This window comes from Eubalaena glacialis, chromosome 17 (genome assembly GCF_028564815.1).
Source record: "Eubalaena glacialis isolate mEubGla1 chromosome 17, mEubGla1.1.hap2.+ XY, whole genome shotgun sequence".
NCBI classification, from domain to species: domain Eukaryota; kingdom Metazoa; phylum Chordata; class Mammalia; order Artiodactyla; family Balaenidae; genus Eubalaena; species Eubalaena glacialis.
In genome coordinates this window covers 20220231-20243788 of record NC_083732.1, presented here as the reverse complement: position 1 = coordinate 20243788, position 23558 = coordinate 20220231, and the positions used below count along the sequence as shown (strand labels likewise).

General features: G+C 33.1%; 1 protein-coding gene across 1 annotated transcript; it reads right to left on the bottom strand.

The window, feature by feature from the left end:
• Positions 1 to 373: 373 nt before the first annotated feature.
• On the bottom strand, positions 374 to 23364 carry HNF4G (hepatocyte nuclear factor 4 gamma). Its single transcript, XM_061171413.1, has 10 exons — positions 23229 to 23364; positions 20000 to 20171; positions 16770 to 16864; positions 13963 to 14069; positions 12241 to 12396; positions 8304 to 8391; positions 6189 to 6341; positions 5824 to 6060; positions 4744 to 4866; positions 374 to 495 (listed from the first exon to the last, which is right to left on the bottom strand). The coding sequence occupies exons 1-10, from the start codon at positions 23362 to 23364 to the stop codon at positions 374 to 376; spliced, it is 1389 nt and encodes a 462-aa protein (XP_061027396.1).
• Between the last annotated feature and the right edge of the window lie 194 nt (positions 23365 to 23558).

The window sequence follows — 23558 nt, the reverse complement described above, 5'->3', positions numbered from 1 at the left end:
CTGGGATTTCTGATCTACTGTTCACAGTCAAAAAAGAACACTTAGTTCTGCATCACATCACCATAAGCAATTATTTACAGATTTAAATTAATAATAAAACAACAAATGAAAGTAGTACATAAGATTCAACTGGTTCAGGCGCAGTACAAGTTTATACTATATAAACATATTGAAACTCAGATATACATTGGTTGCATCTAAAGGTTTTAAACAACAAACAAAATGAGCATATAGACAAGAAAACAGGATACCATCTTATAACAGCACCATGAAGAAGCCTTGGCTAAGAGTTTGCCAAAAGTGCTATCCTGAGATATTTCAAGACCAACAACTTTTCACATTTATGCAGTGCCGTTCAGAAGTAAACATATTCTCACAATTGCTTCTGTTTGGAGAGAGGCTGGTGTGAAATGACTGAAGCTTGATTTGCAACTATTTTGTACGGTTCTTGTCCAGAGCCTTGAGGTGGGGAAGGAAGTGGGGTTTCTGGAGTTGCTAAAAAAGAATCAGAGAATTGTATGCAATGGTGACAGTCACCTTGGCCCGTCCCATTAAGTCCTGCATGACACCAATATGCATTACTTAATTTTGGATATGTTTTTAAAAGATCATATATAAAGTAGTGATTCTAATACATTATCAGGTCATTGACATATTATTGGAGATGCACTCCCATCTTACTGTCCCAATTAGCATTGAACTAAATCATACTTAAAAATCTTGACAGTCACTTTAAGGTGTCTTCTGCCTTTCTTAATAGCATTTATGAACATCTGATTCTCTCATAAACCCAGCAGAAAAAAAGTTAAAATGAAAAGAATTAAAAAAAAAAAAAAAAATGAAAAGAATTAACAGCTATTTTTTTCCCAAATCTTACAATATAAATTTTATATTGTAAATCAAAATTGCAATCAAAAAAGCACATAAAATAAAACATATTTGGTTTAGATTTTACTAATTCAAACATTAGATGACATAAAAAAATTAAGGTAAGATAACTTTTCAAGTGCTTTGAACTCTATGTTGTAGTTAAAAGCATCTAAAAAATACTGGCTTTGTCACTTCAAAGTTATTCTATTACAAATACACTTGGCGGTCTCTTCCCCATCAATGCAAAGAGCACTGAGTAATTAAAAAAAATAAGTTACAGTTTGAATACTTCATTGTCTATAACAGTATTTCTTTCTATTGGCAAATTTTAACCATATTACAAAATAATCTAGAAGCCATTCTATAATTTTTAAAAACTTGAAATATTTTAGTACTCACATTATTATTCCATATATTTAACAGAACAAATAGAAAATGTTTAATGATCAGACTGAGGCATTGCAAACTTCATAGATTTTTTTTTCCCCAAACAGTTTTTAAAAATTCTATACAAAATGAGAACAGTCCCTTTTTGCCTGGTTTTCTTTAATATATTAACTTTATATTATTAAGTGTGAATTAGCAATTACTTAGAAACAATGTCTTTAGATATAATTTAATTGACAAAAGAATTACCAAATTTGCTTTAAAAATTATTCCTGGATATTTAGGATGGATCTAACACTCAAGTAGTCTGCTCTAAAAGACCAAGAAAATATGCATGAACTTAAATATGTGTGTATGCTTGTGTTTAATGTTTTGCTTTGTGTAAAATATAAACTGTTCCAAATGAGCACAAGCAAAGCAAAGTTTTCCTTTACAAATGAATTTCTTAAATATTATGTTGAGAGAGGGAAAATAAAAATAAAAAGTGTGATGATGTGATTCTAAAAAGATTAGGGTCAGCAAACATGCTTTTCAAATACTACAAAACTAGCATTTAAAAAGTAAAGGATTTAACCACCAGCAGGATTGTTAAACTTTCTTGTCAGTTGATACCTACAATGTTCAATGTGTTGTTAATGTGTTTTATTTTCCAAGTTTATGAATAACTGATCTCTAAGAGACACAACTTCATAGACTCTTTGGTATGGTATTGGGCTTGCCTCTCTCTGCTCTAGACTATTAATTAAATGAAAGTGGTAACATCTGCTTTGCAAGAATGGTCCCAGTATGGAGGTCCCTCAAAAAATTAAAACTAGAACTTCCATAGTATCCAGCAATTCCACTCCTGGGTATATATCTGAAGAAAACAGAAACACTAATTTGAAAAGATACATGCACCTCAATGTTCATAGCAGCTTTATTTACAATAGCCAAGATATGGAAGCCACCTAAGTGTCCATTAACAGATGAATGGACAAGGAAGATGTGATAAATATATATATAGATATATTTTTATATATTGAATATTATATATATTATATATATCATTTATATATATATATATTACTCAGCCATAAAAAAGAATGAAATTTTGGCACTTGCAACAACTTGGATGGACCTGTAGGGTATTATGCATAGTGAAATAAGTCAAACAGAGAAAGACAAATACTGTATGTTTTCACTTATATGTGGAAACTAAACAATAAAACAAATGAATAAATATAACAAAGCAGAAACAGACTCATAGATACAGAGAACAAACAAGTGGTTACCTGTGAGAAGTTGGGGAGAGGGAAGGGGAAGACACAAGAAGGGGATTGAGAGGCACAAACTACTAGGTATAAAATAAGATACAAGGATGTGATGTACAACACAGGGAATATAACCAATAACTTTAAATGGAATATAATCTATAAAAATATTGAATCACTATGTTGTACACCTGAAACCAATATACCATCGTAAATCAACTGTACTTCAAGGAAAAAACAAAAGAGAACGTTCCCAAATTAATGTCTTTCAACTACATTGGGACCCACAGATTAAATGTGCTATAGTATACATCATTTGTATTTTTTTCTAACAATTTCATTTCTGCCTCTGTCATATACTCAAAGAACTTTGTGTTTCAGACACTATTTACACATAGATCTACCAGTGTGTGTATCTAAAGAACCGTAGTGATAGCATGCATTTCTGTGGCTTCTACTCTCGCTACCACTAGGTAGCAGTCAGATGGTACTCACTTAATTGTTGTCGCATTGCACTGAACATTTGGGTAAAACAACATTGTAGCTAGTTTTTAAGGGCAATTGTAAATTCAGTAGGCAATGCTGGTACCCATAATAATTATATCACAATAACTGAAGGCATCTCAGTGAGGTAGCTGGTTTAGTGTTCAGAGGCAATAGATCAAAAGTAAATCTGGAATTAATTAGTATGAATTCAGAAGCAATTAATTCTAGATATTTTTGTCAAATAGAGATTTTTTTAAATCTCCAATGTGACATATAAAAATAAAATTTGTGTTAAATCTGCAATAATATCAGATTTACTATCTATTAGCAACCCCTAGTATTTATATAGTCATTTTAGTTCCAAAGAACTAAAGGAAGCCTAAGCAGCCCATGCTTTGCACAATTATGATATACACGAATGTCAGTTATCACAGCTTAGTTAAATAGCACCAGTCTTTCGAAAACATGGTTCAAATTTCAGTTAGCATGCTAACTCTAATTAACTGTGAGTATTGCATAAACTCACAAACTTCACTGTGTTATAAACTTCACAAACTTCACTGTGTTATAAACTTCACAAACTTCACTGCTAACTCTTCAGTCTACAAATAATTACCTAAAATAATAGATGTGCATTTTGATCAGTTACCAATCACATCACATCCTTCAGTCTGTCCATGATTATTCAATGAACATATTTCCTTCAGTTCATACACTGACAACAAACTGTGTAGTTGTGTTGCCTCCCCGTCTCCCTCTCAGTGACAAATCCACATGACAATTTGCAAAAACGGACAACTGAAAGAGAATTGGCCGAAAGGGGAGAACGTGCAGTAAAGAAACAAAAAGTGATAATGTTGGAGGTGAAATTCAAATCGAACATAAATGGAGCTAGAGAAGAAAGAGCTGACCATAGAAATGTTGACACTACCATTGTTTGAGTCCCTAAAAATTCAGCCAAGAACTTAGTGAAGGAAAGTTTGTCAACAGAAATGAGGAACCAGTTGCACTGAAAAGGTTGAAGAGGTCCCAGAGGAAGTGAAACTGGCAAAAAACTTCACATCAAATGGATTCTCAGAGATATTTTAGGACATTAGAAATGCAAAGGATAAAATGTTGGAAACTGACCCAAACTTCCAAAAGAGTAAAATCCATCAAAGATGCTCACTTCCTCTTGTAAGTCATTAGAAGAGAACATAGCAAGCAGTGTTCAAACTACTCTTCATATTTTTTTACAAAAAAATAAAACATATTAATTCTCAGTGTTATTAATATTTTAAATTATGGTGCACTAAGCATTAAAACTACTATTTTTTTTTAGTTTCCCTATACATTTATAACCTATAGGTAAAAGAGTTCTTGATGTTTTGACAAATACATTTAAAGGTCACAAGCAATCATAATTTTCCTGTTGATTATTAAGATTCCTTTGCATGGTTCCACCTTGTATAGTCATTTTTATGGTCCTGTACTACCAGGCAAAGCTAGGACATCCTGTATGTTCTTTTGTGCTCCTAAACCTATGAAGAAGAAAGATTTAGTACTCACATCTCCATTTTAGGGAGAAAACTCATACCTAAGAAGAATAAGTGACTTGCTTCACAATCTCCCACAATTAAATCTTGGAGAAGAAATTATATCCAATTTTTATAATTTCTGGGCACAAATAGATTCTTTCCCCAAATTCCACCTTTTCTCAGGTAATTAACTTTAAGAAATATTATGTTTCAAAAGTAGCCCAGATACTTACAGATCTGGTCTGTATGAACCAGTGTTGACATTGGACCCAAAAGTATAGTTTGTCCAGTTAATGGATCTTGAGATAAATGTGGGTGCATTGGATGATGGAGATGGTTAGCCTCACTGGAAGCACCTACAGAAGATAAAAAGATGCTTGCATTAGTGATATTTAATCAGGAACAGCAAGTTTACCTTGGAACAATTGTTTTGATTGACAGCTTGAATATTGCTATTTTTGCAAAGTGCTTTTTGAGAATTCAAAAATAAATTAATAGAGCCACTGCCATGTTAAAGACAATGTCAGCTTTCACTGTACATTGGTTAGATTAATGTTGTATCATATTATGCTGTATATTAATAATGGACCTTCTGTGCAGTTTCCTGGAATCATTAGGTTTGCTGCCTGTTGTTAAGGCAATTCCAAGAATCACTTACCTTAAGTTTACAGTATTTGGGATCACCCTACTAGCATAAACAACTTTTACTTCAGAAAGATATCATTAGAAACACATTAAGCACTAGAAAACTAAAATTAAACTAAACTAAAATAAAGTGATTTTATAAGGAAATTTAATCTAGATCAGAATACAAAATAAATGATTTCTTAAGTTATTCCTGACATCTACTGCAGCAATGAAATCTCGTTTTTCCCTTTTCATTGTGTTGTGTCAGTTAATTACTTCAGAAGCACAATGTTTATTTTTAAAGTATTTATTATATATATATTTTTTGGTTATGTTGCAATTCCGATATCCTTGAGCTTTTAGAGGAGTCAAGGCATAGAAAAATATAATATACTCCAAGAAGTACTAACAATAGGAGATATAGTTCTATTTACCATATTTGGGAGGATCTGCAAATTGAGGAAAGAGGGACAGGGTAGAGTAAAGATGGTGGAGGTGAGTACCAATGGAGGGGAGGTTTGAATATGTTCAAGTATTTCTGTTCCCATCCAATGGGTTTTGCAGACTTTCTAAATGTAAAATACTGAGTTCATTACATCATGGACAAAAGGTAAACAGGTCAAGTTGCTCTAAAGTACTGTAGTACGATGTTAATAAATAAAATAGAAATTCTTAAATATACTCACCACCCAGTAGCATCTCCTGAAGTAAGTTGTCGATTTTAACCATCCCAAAAAGTTTAACGAATTGTATTTGCTCAATCATTTGCCAGGTGATGCTCTGCAGCGTGGGCAGGAGCAAGAGAAGCTCCCCAAACCTGCCCCGGGAGTCGTACTGCCGGTCGTTGATGTAGTCCTCCAAACTCAGCTGCACTTGGAACCGCATGTTCTTAATCTTTACTGGATCACTTAGCCCCTTTGCGTCTAATCAAGGAAGATAAAGGGCAATCTAAATACTTAACCTTACTAGAGTGTAACAGAAAATATTCTAGTATTTAAAAAGTAGTTTAATTTTCACTGCAATTATTTTTAATGGAACTTTGGAAACAAACCTGGATCAAAAAATACAATTGCCTTCAAACAAGCATATTCATTGTCATCGATCTGAATTTCTTGAAAGGGTCGGACCAGCTCATCTAGAACCCGGTTGGCCACACGGCTAATCTCAACTTCACAGCTGTTGCGGTGAATAATGTAATTGTTTCCTAGGTAAAAAAATAAAATAAAAAGATAAAATAATCACCCCCCTCACACACACAAAATTGTCAGATTTTGTTTAATTTTTTTACAAACCAATATTTTAAATGGTCTTCCCTTGAAGAAACAGGAATAGTACTTCCTCTTTCAAGAGCATTGTTAGTTATGTTAGAAAAACTTTAGAACACTTACAGGATCAATAACATTGATAATATGATCACATGCATTTTAACAGCCTCGGTCACTTGTGATAATACTAAAGTACAGACTAATAAGCTAATTATTGACAAGGGAGAAACAAGATATAATGATTAGCTTTCCACTATATCAGTTATCTATTAGTGTTTTACTCATTAATGAGCATATTACAAAACCTAAAGAATCTCTCTTGCTTACAGTGAACTAAAAATGGCATTCCTTTAGTGGTCTAGGTGTATATACATGTAACAACTACGGAGACACAATTTGAATAAGCCTAAGTAGACGAGGCTGATTTTTGAAAATTAGCATGTATATTCTCATGAGTTGCCTCATTAAATAGTAAATTCTCTCTTCCTGGACTTGTTTAAGTAGAGACGGGATGATCACTTTACGGGGCTGTATTCAAAGGAGTTCAGAAATTGGACAGAGAACTGGACCACCTAACCTCTAAAGGCATTCTACCTTAGAAAGTCTCAGGCTATAATATGATACTATGATAGCTTCTAAAACATTAGAAAATTGGAAGCTTATTTTAGCCCCTAAAATAGCTGCTAAATTTTTATTTTCTGGTTTTATAAAAAACAGAATATTCTGACTTCTTTCACTGCAGGCAAAGACAATCTTCAGTATAAATAATAACATGTGCAAAATTATTCAAAAAATGTAGCCTTGCCCTTCTTATGAAAAGTTAAAGTACCTAATTATCTAGGGTAAAACAATTTAGAACTATGTAGTAAAACTGTTTCGATTTCTATGTATATTGTATTCAGATTTATAATGAGAACAGTATTGTAGGGGAACTAAAAATGCAAGAGAAAGTTTAACAGAATTTAAAAGCAGTCATATCATGTGGTTTAGAATCCTGGCTCTATCCCTTACTTGCTTTGTGACCTTAGGTAAATTTTCTTGGCCTTCATTTCTTCACCTACGAAACAGGCTGAAAATAATAGTACATATCCCTCAGGGTTATTGTGAAGATTAAATGAGAGAGTGTATATATAAACATGCAAAGCACTTAAAGCAATGCATCGTACATAGTAAGTCCTCAGTAGATATTAGCTATTGTGATATTATGTTCAATTTATTTATATTTGGGACAAAATATCTATCACAAAAATCGAATAAGACAATTTAATCATCATTTCACACAGCCAGAGGGAGGTAGGGCTTATAAACATTAGAGGGATCTCAAATATCCCAACAGGAAACCTAACTTTATAAGTTAAGTAGGGGATCAGCGTACTTCCTTAATGAAGACACAAGCTTTTCCTTTGTGTCTTTTAACTCTCAGAATTTTTCAGACATTGTATTGTCACAAAAAATTTTTTTAACTTGGGGTTCTGTAGCATATCATGGGCAATGAGATCATAGGAGATAAACATGTTCCTTAGAAGAGTATAAAATAATATATACTATGATTATTAGGTAGACACTGAGAGTGTATGAAACAACACTGGGACTCCATAAGATGGTGACACAAATCACTAACTCTTTGTCTTGATATGATTTAAACATACCTCAATATTATGTTTATTGAGCAACATCTTTTATTTTTAAATCTTAACGCACCCTGAACATCCACTCTGAACTTCCCTGAATTAACGGCAAGGAAAAACAGGGCTTGAGTGAGGACCTGGCCAACTAAGTCCAATTTGTGAAGTGACAGAACCATTTGGCAGTGTCTACGAATGCCTGGTACACACAGAATAGGCCCCATGTAAGTATGAGGCATGCATAATTTTTTCTCAAATTAAAAAAAAAATACTTACCCAAAAGCAAAATATCTTTATACACCATGGATCTCTTTGTAGCTCCAAGCAGTAAATGTTCCCCTGCGTGAGCTCTCAACAGTGCCACCTTAATGAAAAATTCCAAGTTTAACAATTAATTATAAAATATAATGATTAAAAGATTATATAAGCCTGATTAACTTAGTATTCTTTAAGACTGGGACTTCTTTTTTGTTTTAACAACTCCAATATTCATAGATTCTTGCCATGATTAAGGCTTCCATTTTTCTATTTTTAGCATGTCAACAGAGTTTTACTTTTCAAAATTTCTAAAACTAACAAGTCAATACAATGGCAGCAAAAAAAAAAAAGAAAAAGAAAAAGAAAAGCAGAACAGTTTAGTGTTTGGGAGTGAATGATGTTTGGGCATAGAGTCAAACAAACCAGAGTTCAAATTCTGGCTTGGCCACTTACTCCTGTTTAACCTTGGGTTAGTTGACCAGTATGTTTGGGACTCATTTGTTTTCATCTATCAAATGGAGATAGTGATAAAAATCTGAAAGTGTAGTCATGAGGACTAAAGGAGAAAATATATGTAAAACTAGATCTCTTATACATAATAAACTGAATAAACAAAAGCAAAAGAAAGATTGGTGATATAGCGAAATGAGTATGGGGGATCTGGGTTCTGACACTTTCTAGATTGAACCTTTAACTCTGCACTAAGCTCTCAAAGGAGCTCCATTGCCTGCTGAACATCACCAGTAGGAAGAATAGGAAGCATTTCAAATTTAACACATCAAAGTAATGCTTCTCCAACATCTTCATCTGCTTAGTAAATGGCACCGTCATCCAAAATGCTTTTTCACACCAAAAACAAGGGTCTATTTGGATCCCTCTCTAATTGTACAGCAAATCCATTGCTGCTTCTCCATTGCTACGGCCCCTGTCCAAGCCTTGGTCATTCTTTGCCTGGCCCACCAAAATACACTCCAAAGAGCTACTAGGTATTCCTGCTTCCGTTCTGGTTCCTCCATCCTAAGTCCTTCTTGCCAGACTTTCTATGATGGTATCTTGTAATAATAATAATCACTTAATATCACTCCTCTGCTAAAAACTCTTCACTGGTTTCTTACTGTCCTTAGAATAAAACCCAGAAACGTCAACTGTGGCCTCACGTGAGGTTATGGCTCAATGCTTTGCCCCCCTGCCCATGTCTCTGGTTTCCTCTTACAACATCCTTTGCTCACTTTTCTCCAGGCACACTACGCCTGCCTGCCTCAGAGCCTTTGAACTTGCTGTTCCTGTACCCAGAATGCTTTCTCCTCAGATGTTGACGTGCTTAGCCCCTTGCCACTCAGGTCTCAAGAAAAATCTTCTCTAATCCCTAATTTAAAGGATCTGTTACCACTCCACCCCCAGTCATTCTCCAACAACTCATCCCATTTCATTTTATAGAACTCTTCCCCACCTAGAATTATCTTACTCATTATCTGTATACTTTTATTGTCTGCCTCTCCCAAATAGAATGCAAATTTTATGAGAATAGTGATGCAATCTGTATTTTTACTGCCGGATACTCACAGTTCCTAAAACTGAACCAGTAATCCTAAGAAATATTTGTTTGATGAATACACTGAGTGAATTTAACTGATATATGGTTCAGTTTTAAAAACTGTTAAGTGGAGATTATAAAACTTACGCCACAGAGCTCCCGAGAGTATTAAATAAAATAATGTAATATATAATGCATTTGAAACCTGAGTGCCTTATCCATAATAGACATTCACCAATCCATGGCTATTAATGTTATACTGTTAATATTAAAGTGTCAGTTAGTAAATGAAAACTATTATTGACAAGTTACAGGATTTCAATTTCCCAATTTTTAAATCATTGTCTTCATACATGTCAGCAACTTTTTAAAAAAAAAAGAGTGGTAATAAAAATATAAAACTGATAAATAACATAACCCTACTTATATGGCTTGGGGTGAGACAAGTAAGTTTTAGCAATTTAGCATTATTCACTCTGAAATAACCTTCTGAGACAAGCTATCTTTACGATATGTCCACAACCATGACTCATACCGGGAAGGGAGTTACAGAACATTTTAAGAATGATTTCAGATTTCACAGTATTTTCTTTTTGTAACCAGGTGAAATGCTCTCCTAGAAATATAACTGCTAACTTGCTGTGATCACTTATTTTCTGGTTATATAAATATTTTGCCCTTCTTTGATTTTTAAACAATCATGCACCTTTCCCTTTGATTGTTTCTTTGTTTTTGTTTATCAATGATAAAGAGCATTGGTCAGAGGGTATAAAAATAGACACTGGTTATATTATATATCATGCTTTATTTAACCTGGGGGAACTGGAAATTTTCAAATTATTTATATCTACAGAATATTATATACTACTTAGAAGAGTTAAAAATGAATCTGAAACTAATAATCTAATCTTTATAGGCTAATTAGAACATTAAACTTCTTAACTACTTTTTTTTTTATTAAGAAAGTGGATTGCTTTATTAGAAACAGTGAATATAAAAAGGAGATTCATTTCAGGTAAGAACTCTTTAAAAATATTTCGAGACTATACAAGTAAAAACTTTTTACAAAGATGTTCAGCATTCGTTTTCCCTTGGTTCATTTTAAAGAATCTAAATATTTTATTTACTTAAAGACATCAAAATGTTAGACTGCTGGTGAGTTAAGCTCCTTGAGATAATTCAAAATATCAAATATCTCAATTTTTGAGAACTTATATATTTGATGCTAGTAATTAAAACATTATATTATATTGATAAACATTTTTTTAACTGATTTGACTACAGTATGTTGCTAATCTGAAGTGTAAGGTCACTTGAGAAATGAGATCAGCTAATTTTTCTAACGTTCAAGTTGTATTTTAGCCACCAAGTTCTGTTACAATTCTACAGGTTCAAAGAAAAAGTCAGATTAAGTCTCATCAGTGCCCCTAGTGCTGGTCATTTTTATGGGTAACTCTAGCAGTTTCCCCCTCCCTCTCGAGTAGTCAAGGTTTATCGACCTGTTAACACTGATTAAATGGCAGTACTTTCCAATATGTTTACATTTACAATAAATAATGTAATAATAAATATAAAACAGATAAACTTGAAGGTTGCTTACAGGTTAATTTATCAGACAAACTCCAATGTGCATAACCTTGCAGAAAGTCTGGGGAAAATTAAGAGTTCATAAACTGTGAAAGGTAGAGACAAGTATCTCAGTTACTTCTTTAAACATATTGGAAAGTGAACTTTTAGCTATTAACTAAAATATCTTAATATACATATGACAAAGTATGAAAATATCTATATTAGGAAAAGATCACTACATCTAAATTCTATTTTCAGTAGATTTCAGAACACAATTCTACAGACTTTTTTTTTTTTACCAGATTTATACTTTTTATACGTCAACGCTAGAATAAAATTGACAACATGAAAGGCACAATTTTATATGTTAAGTGCATAAAAGTGCCTACAAAGACACCAACACAACCTGGGTGGTTTCTGTCTAGAAGTGGCCTGGTATTTCTGAAGAATTTTATATGCACCTTTAGTAAACACCAAGACACAATGGGGTACCATTTGCCTTCCAGACATTTATTCTTCCAATACATTATCTCACAATGGCAGTTATCTCCTACCTGTCTTTCTCCCTTACTTAAGCTTTTTAAACCTCAGGAGGGAAGAACATAGGCTTGATCAACCCTCATCCAATCAATAAATTTGTAAGACCCCTAAAATAGAATTTAAACAGTCTGTCTCTCAACAGACTGTAACTTCAAGGAGAATGAACAAGAAAACCAATCTTTCTCTCATAAGATAATTTAACCTTTGTCAAATATAGTAAATCTACTACAAATATAATTAAAAGAACTGAAAAACTTAGCAAAGTTCAAAAAACATTTTTTTTAAAGCATTCATAATCTCTTCAAATTATACCTGATCATCCAGTGGTAACTCACAAAAGGCAGGAATATATTTAGCCCATTCCACCAAGACTAAGAGCTGCTGTTTCATGGATTCACAGACATCACCAATACTGGCAATTTTCTTAATATTTATGTCAGTGCTCGCACCAGGGCTTGAGACTGAGATCTAGCATTAAGAAGAACATTATATTAATTCATCACTGAACATAACACAAGACCACTATTTCTCTTTTTTCTACAACTGCAATAAGTAAGCACCATTGAAGTGGGCACTATCATTGTCACAGTATCTTGAAATATACTAAACATGTTAAAATTGAGAAATCAAATACGTATCAATTCAAGTTAAATTGAGAACATTCACTGCATAGCACTATGGTCTGGGAGTACTATCTTATTTTCTGGCCAAACCTGTAAAATAAGTTATCACAACTTTCAGGGAGTTTCATAATTCAAAATGACTATAGAAAGAGCTATGGAGTATCCACATGAACTATGTTGTATGATTTTATTTTTATTGAAGATGATAGTTCCACTAAGAAAGCCCATCTTTAATTTGTTGTAATTTATGAAGGAAAGTTTCCATTGGATAAAGTTTACCAACTGAGGAGAAAAGATTTAGATGAGAAGTCAGACTATTTATGCTGCTGCATTTAATGGAAGCCCACCCAAATAAAGTTAAGAAACCAACCTTTGACTCAGCAAGTTGAAAATCTTAATGTGTAATGATAAATTTTTTAAATGATATATAATTTTGAACTATATAAGATATAAGTAGTGTTCAAATGCCTTTCTGCTGAAAAAAATCACTTTCTAAAAGTTCTTCTAAACTTAATTTTTGAACATGTGTGTGTGTGTACGTGTCTTTCTGCAGTGTATGTCTATTTCCTCACAGTTCCTTTCAGGTCATTCTCGAAATACTTTATAGGACCATCAAGTAATCTTCAAGTAATGATGATGATAATGGTGATGTTAACTTCATCATTTACCCTTGTGTTAACAAAAATGAAACTAGTTGCACTGACTCATTATAGAACCTGATTAATAGCTATTTCATTGTTTGCTTTATAATAGAAAAATACCATTAACATTTCTAATAGGGGCAATGGTAAAATAAACTTTCTTCAAAAGGTTTCTTTATTTGATTCTTAAGTGATTTACTTTTATTTATATAACTAATCACTTATAGTTTTAACTTTAGAATTGATATCCTCATTCTAGAAATTTCAAATAATAAAGTTTCTCCTGTGTTTTCTAAATTCTGGTTCTTCCCTTAAATACCTGTTTCCAAAGCAGATGTTAAGGTGAGTTCTTGAATCTAGAAGTCATTTTCAAGGAAGGAAGCTCTAATGATAGGCCTCAAATAAACACCCCCAAAGCTGTGATAATTGATTTCCAGATTCAATCAATAAAACAAGATACTGTCCCCAGGGCATTGTGCTATGCATTAAGTATTTTAAATCAACCTTGCACACAAACTTTTAACACTCTTAGACTGAAACGCATTTCATTTTTCCATTTAAAAAGCAGGAACTTGCCCAAGAAAAGTCAAAATTGAGTCAACAGTCCAACTAATATTTTCAAAGTAAAATTCTTCAATTTGCATAGGTGTAATTTATTATAGTAATGAACACATTTGAGTGAACTTAAATCATTTTAGTATTATGCCTAAATAAACATCTGATTCTATTAAACAGGGCTGGATGCTGGTGCAGCAGTAATGAAGCAGTACCTGGCGAGACCGAACTTCTGCTTGTGCCAGTGTGTTAATGGAGGGGATGTTGCTGCCATCAAATGTGCTTCTTCTCGTGCTTATTCTATCACGTTCGTTTTGCACAGCTAGGGGAACAAATCACAGTATTTACTGGTCAGTTTTCTTCAATATATGTCAGAATATACAGTTTGAAGTAAAAACAACATTACTATAAAGGGAGAAATGGGATGCCTCTAAAAGACCTTGGAGGGGGGTGCTTGAGGCAGGGAGAAAAGCATGACTGAAGGTATGTTTCATTCTGTACCATTTTTAAAGTAGGAAGAGCCAGGCTTGTCACTAGAGCTCATAAAATATTGCCTTTTGGGACTTCATGATGGCACGCATGTTAGAAAGTGTTGGGTCAGTCAGTTCAGCCATGCTGTATTTTTACGAGGTTGGTTTTCCATTCTCTCAAAGTTAATAAAACCATAAGATAACTAGAGGAAGAGTACAACCTGTGAGATTGACCAGGTCAAAGATAAGAGTGTATTCACTGTCAGAAAATATGAGTCATACATTTTGAAACTCCCATTTTTCTTTTTCTTCTAAAACACTAGCAAAAATGGAAAGTAAATTTATTTTAGTTAAGGTGATTTTCAGATCGCAATCCTATGATCTCTTATGAAACAATGTCCTCAGGACAGTTTACAAACATTAATAAGGCAAAAATTGCAGCACGTAGGGGTCTCTCTTGAGAACATTGAGATTAGAATATCAGCATTTTGGAACAATGAAGAAATATTAAGTATTTATATGAAAGTCTTCTAAGAAAGAGATCTCTTTGTTTCAGAAAGGAAAAAAAAGAATAATGTGTATCCCCCAATTTTTTTATTGAAAACTAAATTTTTAAAAATAAGGAAGAGGGAGAGGGTTAGTACGAATTTGTATACTTGTAATACATAGAATAATAGAAGTCAAATGTCAAAGTTGGATTTCAAACCTTAAAAGGTAAAATTATCTTCTCTTAACCAAAAAGAATGGAAACAAAGTCTGTAGCCCCTAAATTATTTACACTAATGCTCTATCCAATTCTGCTGGAAAGATAAGACATTAAACTATCAGAATTTTTTTCTGTAATTATTCTTTTATTAAAGAAATTCACTAATTTCTATGCCAAAATCTACTATCTAACCAAACTTACTATTAACTATCAACTCCACTAATTTGAAAGAGAAAATATTAAACTTCTTGCCTTTAAGAGTGAGTAATCTTTAGTTGGAGTGAATCATTAATATTTTATTTTTAAATCATATTTACTGGTAGCTTACTTCCTCTCCCTTTTTTTTTTTTTTTTTTTAGCAAATATTGTCATTGACTTTCAGCCTAAACTGACTCATTTGGAAATGTATACATGGAGGTAAAAAAATTAAAATGTAAGTTATGCTTTTATGAATTTCGTTTACATGATCAAGCTTTACAAAAATGCTAAAAGATATTGTGAACATTTGTAATTATCTTGCAGCTACCTTTTTTGCCATAAAACCATATTTATATACGTTTCCATCTAACTAACCTTAATATTATGCTATTAGTGTAAATAAGAAAAATATATCTACTTTGAAAGCTAAAAGTTACTTCCTAATCTATTTAGGAAAAATTAATGCATTATTCTATGAACAGTATAAGATATACTTTCACTGTTTTTGAAAATAATTTTATTTAGCAAATTGTAAAACTCTTAATGGAATTGTAGAATAGTGGTTTGCTTTTACATTGGTAGGAGTGAAGCAGAGGTTCAAGTAGAAATGAATGAAGATAATTGACAAAGCATGTAATTAATCCCATAAACTACCAAACAGGCCACTAGAAATAAGTCATGTTGAAATGAAAGTGTTTTTCCTTTAACTTTGTGAACTTTATTTTGCCTTCTTTTCTGAGACTAGCAACTGAATGAAATGAATGGAATTTTTGTCTCTTGAAAATATTGAGTGACAAAGAAAAAAACTATGTTTAAGATAGGTTTGATATTTTTCACATATCTGATTTAATTTTTTAATAATATATGAAACAGTTCTGAAAAACATCTCTTTGTATGTGATAGTGATAGGGATAAGCATGTGACAAAATAATAAACAGAAAATTGTATAGCAGCTATTCCCTGCCAAACATTTAAATGTGCTAAACACATTTGTTTTGCTAAATTAACCACAGTTAGAACGTCGGATAATATAATTAGATTATTTAATATGTTCAAAATGAAACTAGTGCACATTAAAATAGAGCATCTAGTCCATTGTCTCTGTCTTTGAATAGAATATAAGCTCCCTGACAGGGGGGATTATTTTGCTCAGTATGTTCACTACTGAAACCTCAGCACCCACAACAGTGTTTGGAGAGCAGCAGTGCTCAATAAATTTGTTAAATAAATAAATGAATGCATGAAAAGTCAATGTTCAGTTAATGTTTATGAAATGAATAAAGATATTCAGTTGTTAGTGAGAATAAAAAATCCATTTAAAATTCATTTATAATTGCATCCTATTAATATATTTTGCCATTTAGCTTTTGAACAAGACATTGGAATATTTTTTCAGACAATAATTTTCTTGCCAGGGATTACGCAGTAGTGGATAGAACATGTCAAATCGGTCAGCAGGTAAAGACTGGCTCTACCACTCACCAGTGGGTATCAGTGACCTTGAGTAAATTCTTAAACTCGAAGAACCACAGATTCTTCACTGAGGATAATCAGAACTCATGTAAAGGTTATTGTGATTAAATGAGAACATGTGTGTATAACACTTTTCATCAATAATGTTAATAATCATTATGTTATATATTATTACCTTCTTTTTTCATTCCTGCTCTAAAGCACTTTCTTAATCGACAGTATCTACATTGATTCCTTTTGTCTTTGTCAACAACACATTGCCGACTGAACCTACAACGCCAAAAAAATACATTAGTTTGCAGAAAACTGTTATTTATCAAAAAAAGCAAACAGACAGACTTTAAAAAGTATAGTCAAATTTAGATCAACAGGAAGAATGTATAAGAACAATTAACTATGACTTTTCTAATCTCATGATCGACCTGAAAATACAAGCCTCACCTCTCATGCAGTCTTTCTAATAAAACAAAACTGAATGATATCTCACTTTTGGCCAGTATCCATGATCATTTCTATCTTGAGCCATGAAAGCCAAACCTAGTTTAAAAATTCTGGCATACAAATTCTAATGCTTACTGCTAAATGATTTCAGTGTGATGAGGAACTTCACTCCTCTGAACTTTCATGCTTTTCTCTATTTAAAAATTCTTCTATTAATTTTACATCATATCCAATTGGAGTTTACTCTACATTCCAAATTACATATCAAGAGGCAACTGAATAAAGTATAAAGAGTAGAGTCTCTGAAAAATTAGGTACTACTTCACACCCACTGGAGTGGCTATAATCAGAAAAAACAGACAATAGCAAATGATGCGGCTGTGGAAAAACTGGGCCTCTCACACATTGTTAGTTATAATACAAAATGATGTGGCTGCTTAGGAAAACAGTCTGGCGGTTTTTCAAAAAGTTAAACAAGAGTTACCAAATGACCCAGCAATTCCACTCCTAGATGTACACCCAAGAGAAACGAAAACATATATTCACACAAACACTTATACACAAATGTCTGTAGCAGCATTATTCATAATAGCCAAAAAGTGGGGACAACCCAAATGCCCATCAGTTGATGAACAGATAAACAAAATGTGGTGTACCCACACAATGGCATATTACACCTGGCAATAAATAAGAATGAAGCGCTGATACATGCTACAACATGGATGAACCTTGAGAACACTATTCTAAGTGAAAGAAGTCAGACACAAAAGGTCACATATTGTGTAATTTCGTTTATATCAAATGTGCAAAAGAGACAAATCTATAGAGACAGAAAGTAGATCAGTAGTTACCTCATATTGCTGGGGAGGGAGTTGGGGGGAATGAGGAGTGACTATTGAAGGGTACTAAGAGGTTTCTTTATAGGATGGTGAAATATTCTAAATTGAATGTACTGGTGATTGTACAACTCTGTGCATATAATAAAAAAATGGATTGCATACTAAAAAAAAAAAAAAAGTACAGTCTCTGAATTAGACCTGAGCTTGATTCCCAGGTCAACATTCACTGTCTATAGAACTTGGAAATGTTATTTAACTTTCCAAGTTAACCCACAATTGTAAAATAGGGAAAACCTGCCATCACAGGTTGTTAACTGAGCATACTGAAAAGACTATGAGATCAGCAAAACCTGAGCTTAAAAAACCTTTTTGCCCCTAAACTTACATCAATATAATATTTTCCAAATGGAAAATCATGGCATTTGCTTAATACCAATGCATGTAAAGAAAGCTAAGTTGGCAGCAGTATTCATGATGGGAAGGTGGGAGGAGTAAAGCCATACATGTTGTTGGAATAGTTTTTAAATTTCCAAAATTTGTTATGGGAACGTTTCTTTCCCACTTTTCTCATACAGGAAGGGTGGAAATCTTGAAAGCTCTGTGTGCTCACATTCTCTGACTCTTAAAAAGTTCTTGTTGGGGCACTCAACTCAATATTCTGTAATAACCTATATGGGAAAAGAATCTGAAAAAGAATAGGTATATGTATATGTATAACTGATTCACTTTTCTGTACACCTGAAACTAACACAACATTGTAAATCAACTATGGTCCAACATAAAGTAAAAAATTAAATTAAAAAAACGTTGCTGTTGGATTTAGTTGCTTGGATGGCCATTTTTCATATACATATATATATTTCACCTTCAACAGAACACGTAACTTAAAAATTGTAAAAAATATTGTTTACATATTATTTTGTATGTATTTTAGTTATTAATCTTTTAGAAGCACTCAATATTTGATGTAATCATAGAGAAAACGCTTTTGATGAAGGAAATCCACTTGATTACTTTACACCTCTTGAGTTTGGCTGTATATAAAAGCAAGAACACACTCTTTTTTGTTTACCAAGAAGGTTTTAAAGTAGATGATTTACATTTTTATACCTACTTTAAGCTCCCCTAAAAAAATTACTAGAGAACACTAGTTAGATATTTGGGAGTTATATATTAACTTTTGCCACATCCCTAGAAGTCAAATGGCATCATATTGTAAGAGAGTTAACTTCTTCCCAAACATCCAACTTGTTCCTAAAACACCTTAACAATCCTACACGTGACTTTCAGAGACAGAGCAAACACAGATATTTTTCTGTTAAAGTCAGTCATTTTTTAATAACCCATATTTAACACAGATATAATCTGTATTCAAGAACTGTCACTCTGAACACTCAAAGGGAAATATCTGACCCTAAATCGTGCTATGATGTTAACTTTTTTTTAAAAAAAGCCTACTAGAAACGTGTGATACATAAAATATAAATACATTTTAGACAAACATTAAATTCAATTACAAAATTGTGGCATGAGAAATACATCTAAAATTTTAGAGCTGAAAATTTCATTTTATTCAGTAACATCAACAAGCTACCAAAATCATCTGCCTTTTTATAGTTTTGTTCCAAGACTCAGGACGTGATGACTCTAAAAAGATAAGCAATATGCAGAAATGTACACGCATTGTGAAACCATTTAAATACAGATTTACGTATGTCTATTGGTATACGAACATGTGGTGAAACAATAAAGAAACACAAGGAAAAGACAAACACCAAATTTCAGATGGTATTTACCTCTGGGAGAGAGGGGAGGAAGAGAAAGTGATAGGGGAGGTGTCCACTGGAGGCTTCAATTATATTGGTCTAAACTGGGTGGTAAGCATGTGGATTTTTTAATATACATTTTATAAGATGTTATGAAACTAAGATGTTTCCTAAAAAAGAACCACCCGTGTGACTGCATGTGTATACACACCCACACACCCTCACTTTTCATGTCGTTTATAAATTTTGTTGTTAGAGTTACAGAAATTTGAAAGCTCTGAATTGTATTCCCGTATTTCTTGCATGGCATTTTGAAACACCTCTAAAGATCACCTTCTGGGAAGGAGCATTTCAAGTACCTGCAGGAATAAACGTGACTCTTGCGGATGCTGCGTCTGAAGAAGCCCTTGCACCCATCACAGCTGGAGGCGCCATAGTGCTTTCCTGTCGCTCTGTCCCCACATATAGCACATAGACAGTTGACACCGTTATCTGTGGTATTCATACTTGTTGTCTCTGGGACAGAACTATCTGTTAAAGAAAGAGAAAGAGGTAGAGTGCAAGTTAGTACTGAGTATTTCTTACATAAATTGGCCTACTAATTTTTCATGGGAGTGAAATAGTCTCTTCCTCAGCTTCTTGGAAGCTCCACACCAGTGCTCTCCTTTTATCCACTAGCTGTTTCTGCCACTATCCATTCCAAACTCCCCACTCGTATTTTGGAGGATTAAAATTTGGTATACCACAGGGCTCAGTCCCTCAACTATACCCTTTCCCTAGGGAAGCTCATCCAGTCCCATGACATTAAATATCATCTGTATGATGAAAAATCCCCACATTTTATTTCTAGGCCCGATGTCTCCCACGGGTATCAGTCTGAAATGCCCAAATACCTACTGAACAACTTCACTTTGGAGTTTAATAAGAATTGCAAATTAATGTATCAAAAATAGAACTCTGATTTTTCTTTTTTTCTCCTAGAACTTGTTCTTCCTTCAGTCTTCCTTAGTCAGTCAATGGTACCATCTAGTACCTAAGGCCAATAATCTGGGAGTCTTTACTGAATTCTCGTCTTCGTTGCTCATATCCAATCCACGAGTCATATTTAAAATACATATCGAATCCACAACTTTTCAGCCTTTTACCATGGCCACCCTTATCCAATCGAACATAATCTTTTCCCTGGATTATTGCAATAGCTTCCTATCTAATTTCTCGAATACTTCCACCCTGGTTCCCCTACTGTTTATTATCAGAAAGCCCGCAATGTGCTCTTGGCATAAGAAATTCACATCACATTAGCCTTCAGCATCCAACCCTTAGATACAAAATGAAGCCTACACATATTCCCATGGCCTATAGAGCCCAGAGTGAAAAGGTTCCCTTCCCACCTCTCTGATCCCATTATCTGGCACTACTTTTCATCCTGTTCACTAGTCTCCAGTAATGTTGCCTCTTTTTTTTTTTTTTCCCTCCTTGAAGTCTGTTTCCATCTCAGAGCCTTTACACTTGCTATCCCTTCTGCCTGGAAGGAAAGCTCTTCCTCAAGAATTTCTATGAGCTGGCTATCCAGTTTCTGCTAACATCTCACATTTTCTGTGAAACACTCTGTAAACACACATCTAAAAGAGCCATCTCTCATTTGCCCTTCAAGTAGAACCTAGTACCCTGCTTATATTTTAAACCAACCACTTCATTTTCTAAAATTATATTATGCTTCAGTCTGTTCATTTATTACCCATCTTTCCCCATAGAATAAAAACTTCATGATGTCAGAGGATTTCTCTGTCTTAGTCACCCCTCTGCCTTCCAGCTCTTAGAACTACGCCTTACACAAAGTGAGAACTAATTGTTTTGAAGAAAGATGCTTCAAAAAATCCACAGATATTTTTACTTAAATATTTCTTAAATTAGTTAATATTGTTTACTACATCTTTACAAACCTCTATGTACTCAAAAGATATTAAATAATAAGAATATATTATACACTTTAATTGGTAATAAATTATATAATAATGTAAATATAATAACAATTCATTATTATATTTCCAATATAAAAAAGATAAAGTCGAAGACTGTTATGTCCCAATTACATTCTGTGACAATATATGTATTCTACTTACTAATACTTCTGAGTTGACAAATATTGTCATATATAACTTCATAAAGTTACAAAAATTTTCAGTGAGAATATGCTTAAGGGTAATCATGTGACATTTTAGAATTTAAATGCTAGTAATTTTTCTTTTGATAACATAAACAAAATAGATATTAGAAATACGGCAGAAGTGTTAAAGATTGACTGTGTTCTGGAAGATTATATGGAAACAAAAAAAATATTCAACTCTTACTTCCAGTTTAATGTCATACTTGCATATTATTAACAAGAATTTACATATTATTACAAGAAAACAAGTTAGACAACACTTTGGAAATAGCCATATAAGTCAGTTGTTTTAGTAAATATTTATGGTAAATCTGTCCCTACTATTTAGTAATCTATAGCCTTTAAAAAATTCATGAGTCTATTGAGGTAAATACTTTATTAAATACCTTAGTCAAGTCTAAACATAAGGATTAAAAATAGTGACTTCCTAATAGATGCACTGTCAATTGATTTTAACTCCTTTGTGCTAAAATTTCAGAATTCATCTTCTGAAAATTTTTAGAAATCTTCCCACTAATAAATTATTGTTGTTTATTGTAAATATTACAGCTATAGCAGTCATTGAAATTGTACAGCATGTTAGAACGTTAAGATATCCTGAGTACAAGATACATTCTCAGTCCTGAGCTAAACACACACACACACACACACACACACACACACACAGAATTTTCCAAAGCATACATAATTAGCAGATTTTAGGAGTTCTAACAATTATAACTGATCTTGGACAAAATTTTTACATGAAAAAATATCTAAATTCAAAGTCAGTAGTAAACTGTATTCTATAAAGACATGAGCCCTAAACAAGTCATGTCTTATTTAAAGTTAAAATGTTACAGTAGATAAATACCAAGAGCTTTGTGAGGCTAAACATTAGCTTGTCAAGTGCAGTTATAATATAAACCCTTATTTCTTTTCATATTTGTGTTCAATGCAAAAACTTGATAGTAATTTTAAATACAGTTTCTCAGCAGCAGCAATTGAGAACTGGAATAATGAAAGGAGAAGGTGACCAGTAAAACTCTCCAGTGTTCTAAGGACAATTTTCCATATGTCATTTTAAATGTTGCATAGAAAATATACTTTACAGCCAACCTGCCAATATTACTCATTACTGTGATTTACAGTAAATAAAATAACTGCTGAAACTACTCTTTCTATCTAACTGGCCCATGACAGAATTCCTAGGTTACTTTATTATGCATAGCTAAGCTTTTTCTATCTCAAACATAAGATAGCCATAGCATTATTAATTTAAATTTTGTGATGAAGCACAAAAGCCTCAGATTTGTGGCCTTAAAAAACAAGCCCTGAATTCTCCAGCAATAAAACACACGGAACCACCACCTGGGAAGCTCAGTTTTCCTGCTCTCATTATACTTACTTTTCTTTTTATCTACAAGCAGATGAGAACTCACCATTTGAATTATACAGAATCTGCATAGTTTCAAACTCCAAAGTTGTATAAGTTGGGTCCAAAACTTCACTGTAATTTGCCATCTCCATGTCCAGTATTGGTTCCGATACCCTCATCATTGATTTAGATACACACATACGAGTGGCACCACAGGCCCAGAGTGTGTGATGGCTGTTGGGCTTTCAATCTGTGAGGGATAATCCAAAGTTAACTGTAACTGAGTGACTTATGTGCTGCAGTGGGAGGAGCTGTAAAACTGTAAACTCCTTCAGCAGGCCATATTCTGCTTACTTCTTTTTCTTTTATGGTGTACGAAAGCAATTCATTGTGA